The sequence below is a fragment of the Chrysemys picta genome, chromosome 24 (assembly GCF_011386835.1).
Source record: "Chrysemys picta bellii isolate R12L10 chromosome 24, ASM1138683v2, whole genome shotgun sequence".
NCBI lineage: Eukaryota > Metazoa > Chordata > Testudines > Emydidae > Chrysemys > Chrysemys picta.
Window position 1 is genome coordinate 10,131,259 of NC_088814.1, and position 12,906 is coordinate 10,144,164.

Here is a 12,906-nt window from a genome sequence, read left to right on the forward strand (position 1 = left end):
TTTATTTTAAAAAGGAAAGCTGGAAGGATACCAGCACAGGAAGCATTTTTTAGCCTAACATCAACGTATTAAAAAAAAAAAAAAAAACCAAAAAGGTTCTCGCTCTGCATTGCTCACCAGGCTCTGAGATTAACCACTTTGCCATGAACTTTAAAAACACTCCCTCCTTAGGCACTTTAAAGGTGGCCTGCAAAAAGGGTTTGTGCCTCTTTTTTGCTTCTGAACGATGGATGGGGGAAGGCCTGGCAGACTGGTTGGGATTTTTAAAAGATTTTATTTCTGTCTGGAAGGCCAAAACTGGGCTTTCCTGCTTTGATTGGAGGTCTCCTTGGAAGACTCAGAGATGCATAGCAGGAGCTTTCAGAGTTTGGTATTTCCCCAACGTAGATTTCCTCCCGAAGAGTTGGAATAAAGGGCCTGAATCCGGCAAAGACTTAGGCATCTGCATTCGGTATGGCTGTGAGTAGCCCCAGTTAAGCGGATGGGACTTTGCTCCCATGTAAATGTAAACGTGTGCATAAACCCTGGAAAGGACATTTTTTAACTTCCCTGCTCATGTGTGATATCCTAACTAGAGCTGAGCGCCACTCTTCATCTGAACCGTTTCTTCGCTGAAAAATGCAAACCTGGGTTGACCGAAACGTTCTGTGAATTTGTGTTGAATTTGCTAAATTGTTTCAACAGGAAAAAAAAAACACTTAAAAAAATCGGAAAAAATCAAAATGTTTTGTTTCTACGTTTTCACATCAGAACAACTTTTTGTTTAGAAATTTACCTCCCTGTCATTTAAAAGCGAACCCCCCTACGAACGACATGAAACGTTTTGGGCTGGGGTTGAACATCCAACTCCAAACCATGGGCTGGTTTGCTTTGGGATGGTCAGCGAAGGGAAAAATCAGTTCTTCCCCCAGGGCTGGTCATACCCTTACACGTTCCCTGGCGGGCAGGTCTTCAGGGAAAGGCCTGAATAGTGAATGTTAAAAAACAAGCAATTAAAAAAATACGCTTTTTAAAACTTTCAGGCCTTCTCTATCTGCCACAAAAAGGCAAAAATGGGCACGAGTCCCATACCTTTCCGGGTTACAAGTCACCCTTAAAAGGAAAGGAAACCTCCCCCCTTAGTCCTGTCCCACCTTGCTGCAAAGTTACTGTTCACCCTCCCTCAGCCAGTCATCTTCAGTCCCCTCTCAACACCCCTCCTGCTATTAATCTCCATTTAAGCCTATTCTAAAGCCCACAGCTCCGATAGCCTTCTGCATTCCGCACACGGCAGAACCAGCCAATAATTATAGTAACAAGAAGGAGAGAGGCTTGTCTGCCAACCCCAAGCAAATAAAAAAGAAACCACGACAAAGCCAGCCAGCGACAGCTCTAGAAGGGTTCTCCCCTTTTATGGTGCCCCAGCGTGTTCACCGTTAGCTAATAGGCTAATGCTAACCAGCCAGCTGAGATCAGACAGCGAGGGGGGCCCGCCTGCGAACAGAAAGTGTCGCCGGGTTGGTAGAGAGAGGTCTGACAATGGGGAGCCCTGGTTTCTAGTCCTTGGTCTAGGGGGAAGTGTGCTTTTCAGAGTCAGAGCAGTGGTCAGGGAGCCAGGAATCTCCGGATTCTCAGTCGTCCTGCACCTTGCGCAACCATTGGCACCCGCGCCAAACGCTCTCAGACTGATTGGGTAGCACTTTGGGTAGCACCGGGGGCAGGGCAGTGGGGAACGGAGCCCCTGGTTTCTATTCTACTCACAGCGTGGCCTTGGAGCCAGTTGCTTAGGTTGAAATTTCCCAAAGTGGGCAGTGATTTGGGGGTGGGTCTCTCCATTTTTGGATGCCCGGATGGGGACCCCAAGGTGACCCAAGTTGGGTACCTAAAAATCAGAGACATCCCAAGTCAGTGGCTGTAGTTTGGCCTTAAACTGCTCTGTGCCTTAGGGTACGTCTACACTGCAAAACCCAAACCGCGCCAGCGAGTCTCAGACTCAAGGCCTGTTCTATGGGGCTGAAAATAGCAGTGTAGACATTCCGGCTCAGGCTGAAGCCCGGGATCTGAATCCCAGCGTGGTGGGAGGGTCCCCGAAGGGGAACGTCTACACCGCTGTTTCTAGCCCAGTAGCACAAGCCTGAGTGACCTAGTTGACCCAGGTTCTGAGACTCACTCCCGCGGGTCTTGTTTTACTGTGTAGACGTCCCCTTGGTTTCCATATCTATAAGGCGGGGATAATAGCTCAGGTCCTGAGAGGCGTGAGTCATCTTTGTAAAGGAATTCCCAAGGCTCAGCGGGAAGACGGGATGGAAGATCAAAGGGCTGTAGGACGCAAAGCACAGACTGTGGAGATTAACCCTGCGCCGGTGGGTCTGTCTGCTGAGGGATTGAGTTTACAGAGCGACTGGTAACCAACCCGCCGATTCCCCCCTCCCCAGGGGATGAACGTGACGCGCCAGCCCTAGGAAGGTTATAATAAAACCAGGCTACAGACAATGGCTAGCCCTGCTCTCCCCTCTGCCCCCAGCATCCGCATCATCTGCCTCTGGGTTTGGTCCCTACATGGATTTCGGGGGGTGGGGAGCACTCTCTGAACCCCGGTCCGCAACTGGTCTGTCCCAGCCACTCGTCCTCTCCTGCGGCAGGTCAGACATAGGAGGCCCCTAACAAGAATGACGGAGCGGCAGAGTCCAGCCAGTGGGCCAAAGCATCCCCCCCAAAATAACAGACCAGAGCAGGAGCCCCCTCCACTCCTGGCCGGACTATTTTGTGTGGGGGACCTCATAGGGATGGGGTCTGGAGATAGGGGGTAGCTACCCCCCACTTTGAAGCTGCTTTCCCAGCCAGGGGAGTGAGGGAAGGAGTCTTGGCATTGCTAGGACTCACCTGAAAATTCTTCTTCCATTCCCCACCTCTTCAGAACGCCATCTGCTCTCCTCCGTCCCCTGGTCAGCCCACTTCTTCCCTCTGCCTTCTGCTCTCCTCAGCCCCTGCTGGTCTCAGCTCCCTGTCTCCCCAGTCCATCCTGAGAATTGGACGGGGCGAGGGTCCTGTGAACAAAGTAGCAAGCGGGCATGTGGTTAAGGCTGGTATAATGCGCATGCCCAAGGGGGCAGAGCTAAGGGTATGTGCATGAGGGGGCGGAGCAACCTTCATTGTGCCCCCTCCTAACTTCTGAGCACTCAGCTTGGCAGCCTTAACATTCCCAGCAGGTTGTTTTTCAAAGCATGGGAGACCCGGGGGGGAGACCTGGGGGGCACAGCCCATGGGCTGGGGGTCCAGAAATGGGTGGGATGGCACATCACTGGGGGGGGGGGGGCATGTGAGCGGGGCAGCACAGACCTGGGGGGAGTCCAGAGTGGATGAGCGGGCAGCAGTGAGTGGGGATGGGGGTCAGGAGATGGGGGTCAGGACTGGTCCTGACCCACATGCCTATTGCTGGGTACGGCTGTCTCCCACCCATCCCTTGTCTAGGGATGGGTGGGAGACAGCCGTACCCAGCAATAGGCATGTGGGTCAGGACCAGGCAGAGGCCAGCCCGCTCTGGGCAGTCAGGAGTGGGGGAGGTTAGCGATGAGCGGGCATGGTGGGGGCTAGGAGTGGGTGGGGGGGCATCATTGATCTGGAGGCAGGGTGTCAGGAGTGGGTTGGGGCAGCAGTGAGTGGGGGGGAGGCGGTCCTGGGGGACCAGAGAGGGTGGAGTTGACAAGTGATGATTTTTTAACACCACATAGACTTTCGCTTGGAACTTGCATTTGTTCAGTTCCCAGCCTGCAGGATTCAGCCTCTTCTGTCTGTGTTAATTTCACGACTGGGAATGTGCATCTCTGCTTCGCTTTCCTAGAGCACTGGGGGAGACTAGGGATTTGGGGGGACTGAGGACAGGGTAAATTGCAATCTCCTGCTTCTTTGCTTGTAGATTTCCCCTCCCTGTGCACCCCTTGCCTTCTCTCTCTGCTCTGTTTGGGGGCTCAGGTTTAGACTATCCTTGCACAGAGGAATCAGTGAGTGAGACATCTCTCAGCTACACAAATTGGCTGCCTAGTTGCTTGCTGCCTCGAGGAAGTTTCTCCAGTACCTGACGCTTCGTGGTGAGGAGAGTGAGGTAGTGACGGACCTACCCCAGCCCCTGTCTTGGCTCCAAACCAGGAGTGGCTTTTCTCTCTCTCCCCTTGGGTGGAGATTCTGGATTAAAACAGCGAAATGAACGGGACCTTTTTCAACCAGACTGTCATGGAGCAAGGAGTTTATTCCAACAGGACCCAGGACCTGGGCACTTTGATGGGTTGTTGCAACGGCACCAGCTCGGTGGTGGCCAGCGATGGCGGGTCGTCCATCCTGTTGCCCGATGAGAGGAGCCTCTACATTACGCGGGTGGTCCAGATTGCTGTACTCTGCATCCTCTCCTTGACTGTGGTGTTCGGGATCTTCTTTTTGGGCTGCAACTTGCTCATCAAGTCGGAGAGCATGATTAACTTTTTGGTCAAGGACCGCAGACCGTCCAAGGACGTGGGAGCTGCCATCATGGGGCTGTACTGAGAGGATCCCGGGAGTCTGTAGGCAAGCGAACGGTATGGAATTCCGGTCGAGAGGTGCAATCCCATGCACATGGGGGGGCCGGGTGTGGAATCCGGACTTCTTGCAACCTGCTGGTGTACAGGGTAAATCAACCCTCCTGTGTTGAATGAAATACGTGCTGGCGAAAGGGACGGAGACATCTTTCCGGCTCTGTGTGAAGCACAAAAATAAAATTGTCATCCTAATGTTGCATGCCGAAATGTTTGACGTTTTGCATGAAAACTTGCAAAAACAAAGTGAAGGTTTGGAATCTTTTTGGCTGTTACCTTGAATACTGTTACCTGTTTCTTAAGGCTTTTTTTAAAAAACCAAACAAGTTGTGCAAGCCAATTCAATGAAATGTTTGTGGGGGCAGGGAAAGTGGGGTGCAAGCCAATTCAATGAAATGTTTGTGGGGGCAGGGAAAGTGGGGTGCTCTTTGGGTCTTAAAGCCAAGACTGCATGCTAATGAACGTGCCTGTCTGTTTCTATTTTCGGACCTCAAGCATGGATCCTTTTGTAAATCAAGTGTTTTGTAATTGGGAAAAACACGTTCTTTTTGTGGTTTGTTTTTAAATGCCTGAGATCTCCTCGTCCATGAACTGGGCGTTTCTTTCATTTAATTAAATCTACTTATTTATTGACACTATATTGAAGGAAGAAAAGGTAAAACAAAAGCATGGCTTTGTTTTGGGACCTTTTTCGAATGCAACATTGTTAACTCCTTGGGGTTTTTTTTTTTTCTTTTTGTAGTTTTGAAAACCAGTGAAAGTTGAAAAAAACAAAAACCTGTTTCAAATGATTTCGCTGTTGTCTTCATTTTTTCGGTGTGTGTGAATTTTTTTCCCCCAATGACAGCTCCACAAGACTAAATACCCTCCTCTTACTTTGCAGTTGAACTCACATTTTGAAAAAATACGATTGAAATTCAAAATACCACTCTTGGGTCCCATTAGCTCACAAATTAACTGGGGACTGTATATTCGGGGCTTACTAAATCGCTGCCAAGCACCGAAGCATAAAGGTTCAGCAAAGGCAGCTTGCAAAGCAAGATTCTGAGTTGAAATCTGCGTCCTCTGTGATTCTTGTAAAGCTGTCAAAACCCGGATATGTGAGTGAAAGGCAAGAGATGACAAAAAGGAGGACTCTTGACCTTTCCACTATGGTGGAATGATTTCTCCGCGTGTGGGTGTAGGATGAAAACGATGCCTGCAAATATGCTGGCTACTTTCTCCCTTTTGTGGTGGGGATGCGAGCCCAGCTAATGCGGAGTGGGGTAAAATTAGGATCTGCTGCCCCAGTGTAAAACTGGAGTAACTCCACTCTGGCTTCACCCAAGCTGTAACTGAGATCAGAATCTGGCTTATCATTACCAGGGCTGACCTTTGATAGCACATTTCCCCCGGGGATTCCAAAGCATATTAGTGAAATATCCGTAATGTGAACTGTGACTATCCCAGTGCTAAGTCTGTCGCTCTCCAGCCTGTCGGATGCAAAGAGTTTGTGATGACCAAGAAACGATGGCAGAAGGACGGGGGTGTCTGTCTTCTGACACCCCTCCACCCCAGTGAAACTAGCTAACAACGAGGGGCCTGATCCCATTGTGCTCTACGAGCCTCAGGCCCCTGCACTGCTGTTCCGATCGGAGAGTGTTTTACAGCCGCTTTGCACAGAGGCAAGTGGCGACAGGTGGTGTAGGGCAAGTAGGAATTTAAATAAAATAAATTAAATCAAAGGAGATATCCTATCTCCTAGAACTGGAAGGGACCTTGAAAGGCCATTGAGTCCAGCCCCCTGCTTTCACTAGCAGGACCAAGTACTGATTTTGCCCCAGATCCCTAAGTGGCCCCCTCAAGGATTGAACTCACAACCCTGAGATTTAGGAGGCTAATGCTCAAACCACGGAGCTATCCCTCCCCCAGTTGAAATACACGGAAAGGTTCCCATTTGCCTTGATTTCCACTGACTCGGTTGCATGCAGGATCAGACCCCCAAGGCTATGTACTCTTCTGCTTTGCATCCTGCATTATCATTTACATCTGTGGAAAGCACTACCAAACTCAGCAAGGTCACCATTGCGTGCTGGTGGGCGTAGGCAGGGAATCATGTAATATATTGCACCCATCGCATCTATTTTTTGTGGTGGGAATGCGATCCTGGCTAATGTGGAGTGGGATAAGATTAAGGTTGATTATACCAGGGTAAATCTGGAGTAAACTTCACGCTGGAGTCCCCTGATCTGTAACCGAGTCCGGGGGCAATGGAGAATTAAGCCCGATGCATATTAAAGCCCTGATTCTGCAAACCCGTAGGCATGTGCTTCACTTCCCTACCGCGAGTATTCTTGGAAGAAGTGAAGTGAAGCAAGGGCCTGGTATTTGCAGGATTGGGCCCTACGGCTGCAACGGAGTTTCCATTTCAAACTGGATTTTGGCCCCATCGCTATAATCGATCAGCCTCACACCTGGAAGGTGAGATCTGGTGGGAGTTAAAAACCCCTCTAGTGTTAGAAACGCAGGAAGTGCTGAGCTGTGGTTGCCTTTCCCAAAGAAGGCCTCTAAACCACCATAACTCTCACCCGTAGCGATGCCCTGAGGAAGGCAGAGACTCGTCACAAACTGGCTAATTTGTCACTGGAGCTAAAATATTCCCATCTTAGCTGGATGGTGATGGTGCCTTTTTCTGGTGATTCCTGGCACCCATCGGCTCATTCCGCAAATCTCTGATTAGCCAAGCATACGGAAGGCAGCATTCCCGGCGCTCTGTTGAGGGCTGGTTTCTGAGACACGCAAGGCTCGGGTCGTACGATTCCACATCTCAGCCAATTATCCAAGTGTCTTTAGACACCAGGTTAGCCGCGTCGCCGTGTTTTTCAACCACCTACGCCCAGATCATGCTGGGAGAGAGCTCACGGGAAAAGAGCAAGTGTCACTGCGGAGACCGCTCATCACGCATGTTGGAGTCACGTGTGTAACCCAGTGCTCTGCGAGGAATGTTTTCGATGCTTTGCATAGAGGATGGCATTGCAGAGTGACAGTGATTTGAGTTTGCATTCCAACATATGGGGGGAGGGGGACTCCCTTTTAACTCTTAACCGGCTGGGAGGAGGACAGAAACCCCAGAAGTGCCTGCACCTTAACAGGAAGTTTGTAGGGGAGCGTGGTTACAGGCTCTTTCTTTATACACAGGAGCAGCTCGAGCGACAGTCAAGGATTGTTCCTGTCCCGGAGAGCTTGCAAGGTCCCATTGCACAGGGGATGAATGGAAACTTGAATCGCCTTGGCACTGTACTCCCCTGGGTTCAGCCTGGCCCCGCTGGACGCAAATTGGTCCTGCTTTGAGCAGGGGGTTGGACTAGATGACCTCCTGAGGTCCCTTCCAACCCTGATATTCTATGATTCTATGAAAGGGGGCCATGTGCCACATGCACACCCCAGTTCTCATGGGAGCAGAGGGTTTGTTTGGTTCCCAGCACAAATTCAAGCAGCCTTCTTGCTTCAGGAGGCCATCTCGGGGATCACGCTTCCTGGCTATACCCCCTCCCTCCAGATTCAACCAAGGAAGAACGAGCCAAGGGCTAAGCGGTCCCTAAGGTGCCCGTCCATGGTAGGCCAGGCCTGATGGCTGTAGGGGGGGGGGTCACGCCCGGTGTCCATCAGTGCGAGTTCAGAGTCAGAACTGGCTGTTTGGGAAGCTGGAGGGAGCGGAGCCAGACTGCGCGTGGTGGAAGCCCGCTGGGGGAATTTTGGGCCCCGCTGAGCCACATTCGCTACAGAAACAAGCGGCAGTGACTGTCCGTGCGACGGCGGCTTTCAAAACCACATGCCCGGCCCGCGACGAGTGCCCGTGGCTGTGCGTGGAGGTAGATACACTAGTCACTTGTGATTAACCCAGCTCCTCAGTCACGCTTGCTTCCAATAAACCAGAGAACTATGCGGGCTGGGAGACAAAATGGCTAATAACAGCCAGGTATGAACGATGGTAATGAACAGCCTTATAAACCGTCTGTTAACAGCAGTACTATGGCTTCACATGAGATCGGGGCCTCGCTGTGCTAGGTGCTGTACATACACGTGTAAAATACCATCGTTGCCTCAAAGAGCTCACAGTCTAGACAGGGCAAGGGGGGCACAGAGAGACCTTTTTTGTCTTCATTTTACAGACGGGGAATTGAAGCACTGAGAGCCAAGGGGCGAAATCCGGGCCCCCTTCAAGTCAATGGGGGCTTTGCCATTGACTTCACTCTAAGTGACTTGTCCGAAGTCACACAGGGAGCGAGTGGCAGGGCTGAAGGCTGAGCCGTATGACGGCTCTTCCTCTCCAATGTCGTCATAAATAAAACCAAGGTGGGACCTTCTGGGCGACTCCCTATCTGCTGAGTTGTCTGAAGGTCCGTCCAGTCCTTCCCCCGCTGGCGTCAGTAGGAGTTTTCCCGGCGACTCCCCCTGCGATGAGGATTTGGCCTGAGTTTTCTCGTCTGTCCAGATATGACAGTGGCAGCGGATCCCATTCCTGGCCTGCACCCTAGTTGCCTGCTAGACTCTGGGGTGTATTAAATCCACAGAGACTGGAGAGGTTATGCCTGGAGCACGTGTGTCAGTGCCAGGACAAAGCTTTCATCATCGCTGGTGTCTCTTGGCTTGTTAAAAACATCCCGCCCGATCCTGGGAAGCGCTGAGCATTGAAATCAACGGCCCCTCAGCATCTCCCAGGATCGGGCCCTGAAATCCCAAGAGCTGGGAGGGGAGAGCTCAGTGCCATGCATGCTGGAGCCAGACACGAGGGCCATAAACTCGCTGGAGCGAGGCCGGCCAATGAGCCAGGCAGCTGGAAGTTGTCGCTTTGGACACAACTGAGGGATTGTGCGCCGCTCCCAGCTGCCAGCCTGGGGAGTGCGATCGACCGGGGATGAGTCACGCCCGCTCGTAGCAGGGGGGTTGGAGTCCAGTACGGGCGTCGTCTCACGGCTGCGATTGCTCATTTGCTTTTCTCCACCAGCTCCTAGCAAGTCCTGGCTAGAGGTCGATCTGGGCTACTGTCCGCAGCGTGGCTCTTGGCAGAGAGGAGACGAACCCCGTTACACAGAGACAAGAGGATTGTTTACGGAGGCTGTGTAACCCTGGGGTTCTCTCTGGCTCCCAGCCTGGGCAGCCTCACGTCACCACACCAGGTCTCCTTAAATCCCGGCCTGGCTAAACTCCACTCCCATCAGCCCCCAAGGGGAAGGGAAGCGGCATGGTTCACGGTGTACAGACAGAGAGGGTAGATAAAAAACACAAATCCTTTTGCTGCCAGGCTGCAGCGTAACGTGACTTTGCTTCTTAGAATCCAGAATGACAACACCCAAGCACCCTAGAACAGAGAGAGACAAAGCAGGCTGCTCCCTGAAACAGAATGGCACAACTCAGCCCACCTGGCTCTAAGCCGGCTTTCTGCAAACTGACTGCTCCAAGGCCCAGATCGCATGCTTCCCTACAGAGCCCCCTAGCCTGCAAGCAGGACTAGGAGAACCCCCCTGAAATTTAAAGTGACAGCTTCATACAGTTTGCAGTACACCAGTCACCCCAGAGTCTCGTTCTTGCATCCTAGAGGCTCCATGCTATGACTATGAAATGGATACCATGGCTTGGCTCCATATGTGGGGCAGTGTGTGCTGCATGGGGAGGAGAGGTGGCAGCCCCCCGATCAGGAACCTCCATGCTTTAGCGGGGTGCGGGCTGTCTGCCTGGCCTCCGTGCTCTTTAATTACTGAACCCTGACCCTCATGAGGTCCCACGGTGTGCGGCTGGCACCAGGGGACCCCCATGGGCTTGGTTTGCTCGCGGCAGATTTAAGACACAGACAGACAAAGCCCCGGCTCAGCACGAGCGAGGTTGACAATGAAAGATTAATCACCCCCTTTCCAGGAGAGCTATTTTGGGAAAAGGAACTTGGCTGCAGGAACTGCGGGGGACCGGGGATCGGCGGGACGGGTAACTGGTAAGGCCGGGTTGCCTCTTCCCTGAGCTGCAGGTAGTGACCCCAGGCGGCTAGTATGGCACACAGACTCATCCAGGCCTTTATCTGACCTGACCCCACTGTAGCCCCAAAGCCAAGGGGGCTGGAGGGCGATGCACGCAGCCAGTGCTCTCCCTGGGGCCACCCTGAGGGGAAACAAGCAGAGCTTCAAAGTGGGTGTGGGGACAGCCCAGCTCTCTGCAGTAACCCCCAGCTGGGGGTGCAGGTACCTGGCACGTCTGAGAACCGGGCTCCCAGGCCCCATTCGAAGTCACCCGGTGCAAAGGGCTGGTAGTGCCGCTTGTATGCCCCTCCCCCGTGAGAGAGAGCCCCCCCCCCAACCCTCCCCAGCCCAGAGGTCCTCTGCAGCAGCCCATCCCTGGGGCAGGCCATGTTCTGGGGCAGAAGGAGCAAGGGGAGGTGTCTGGGGCAGGAGGACATGGGGCTGGGGTGTATTTATGCCTCAGGGTTTCTGCCCCTCTGCAGTGGCCCTCAGGGATTCTATGGCATGTGTGACGTGCCCCCACTCCAGCCTGGCAGTGTCTTACCCCCGCCTTGCCCCGGCATAACAAGGCCACCAGGCGCAGGGCAGCGGAGAACCAGGCCCACCATGGTTTCTATTCCCGGCTCTGCCATTGGCTTCTGGCGAGCCCTTGGGCAAGTCACTTAGGCCCAGCTCCTCAGAGGTGCCCAACTCCCATTGACATCACTGGATACGTTTCAGTGGGAGTTGGGCACCTAAATACCCCAGCGGATCCTGGCCTTAATCTCCTGGCTCCTCTTCCTCCCTCTGTGCCACCCAGGGCTCGTAAGACGTTATTGACCAAGGGTGGAAGCTGAAATCCATGAGCGTCACCGTCCTGGGCGGTGAGAGACTCACGCGGGAGCTGCCGGAGAAGGATGATTCTAAATGGCTGTGTAGCATTCAATAGCTACCATGTTCCACCCCAGAAGGAGCTGCATTTCAGCCACGGGGGGTGGGTGCGAGTAGCTTATCCAATAAGCATCCAGGCCAGACACTCAGCGGCTATGGTGAGTAAATCTGCCACCAGCCGGGTGCGGCAACCAGCTCAGGTGTCTCCAAGCTAATGCGACCTCTTATATAAAATATAGACACTAGGTCCCTTCAGATAAAGCCAGACCGGCGGCACTTGGTGAAGATCCCCGCCTCCAATTAACAGACACCACAGTAAGCTGCAGGTGCAGTTTTCCCTCAGCCCCATGGTTAATGACACAACACTAACCACGGCAGACACCTCAGGCTTGGGTCTCGGCTTCCTGTTCAAGCAGATCTCGGGGAATTACAGCACCTGTTTAATTCTGAATCCCTTCTTTCCTCCCCTGCCAGTGTAACCCACACACCTCTTGGGGGTGGTGTTCTGTCCTCCTGCCTTCGCTGACAGCCAGGTGGCGTTTCGCTCATGCGCTAAGCTCCTAAAGTCGCAGGTTCGATCCTGCCTGCCGACAACCGTGATCTGTCGGCGTTACACCAGCAACCAACCTGTGGCACTGGTGTGAAAATCTGCCCCCAAGTGAGATTTTGAGCATATGGAAACTGCTGCGGGAGACTGGCTGCATTACACCGGTGTTCGGGGGCAGGGACACAGAAGGGACTTGACGCTTTGCTCCCACCTATCCTTATGAACCGTTAGAAGTGCAGATGAGCTATTCAGCCAGAGATCTCTGGGACCCCGGAGCTCTGCTGAGTTCTCTCGTCTCTGCTGTTTTACAGCCGTTCGCGAGCTGGCCGGATCAGTGTGAACCTTTCCGCCAGCAAGAGGAGGGGGATGGCTGAGGCTTGTATTCTTTTTAAAAAAGCAAACACGATTCATTGCTAATTTTTTTTCGCTCTATTTTGTTTTCTTGCAACCAGCTTTCTCACCTCACACCCTCGTGTTTAATTCAAGCTCAGTTGCGGCTGCTAGTTTTCAAGTTTTTAGCCATTTTTTTTTAAAACCAGGCCAGTTGCCTATTATTTTATTCATTTTAATTATTTGTCATATGATAGGGAGGCCCCCAGCTGAGACTCGAGTCCCATGGTGCTCGGTGCTGTACAAACACATGGCGAGAGACACAGAGCTCGCTGTCTAGACAGAGCATGGGAAACCGAGGCAAAGAGAAGTGAAGTGGCTGATGCAAGGTCGGTCTGCGGCCGAGCCAGGAACAGAACCCAGCTCTCATGGGTCGTTTCCCTCCTGTGTCCTAGGAACAAAAACAACTGAGGAGCAGGGGAGGTGACAAAGGATGGCGACCGTGATTGTGAAATGCCCAGGGAGATTAGCGAGGCTACAAAAGCAGAAAATGCAATCAAACAGGGGATTTCATCTATCCCCAGACTGACTGGGGCCGTCACCTCAGGATGGATGCAGAGATGAA

At 52.6% G+C, this 12,906-nt stretch overlaps 1 protein-coding gene across 1 annotated transcript; it reads left to right on the plus strand.

Annotated features, from left to right (window-relative positions):
- Window positions 1-3,694: 3,694 nt before the first annotated feature.
- On the plus strand, window positions 3,695-5,335 carry RPRML (reprimo like). The gene has a single exon (XM_008175222.3). The coding sequence runs from the start codon at window positions 4,180-4,182 to the stop codon at window positions 4,513-4,515; it is 336 nt and encodes a 111-aa protein (XP_008173444.1). The 5' UTR covers window positions 3,695-4,179; the 3' UTR covers window positions 4,516-5,335.
- The last annotated feature ends 7,571 nt before the right edge of the window (window positions 5,336-12,906 follow it).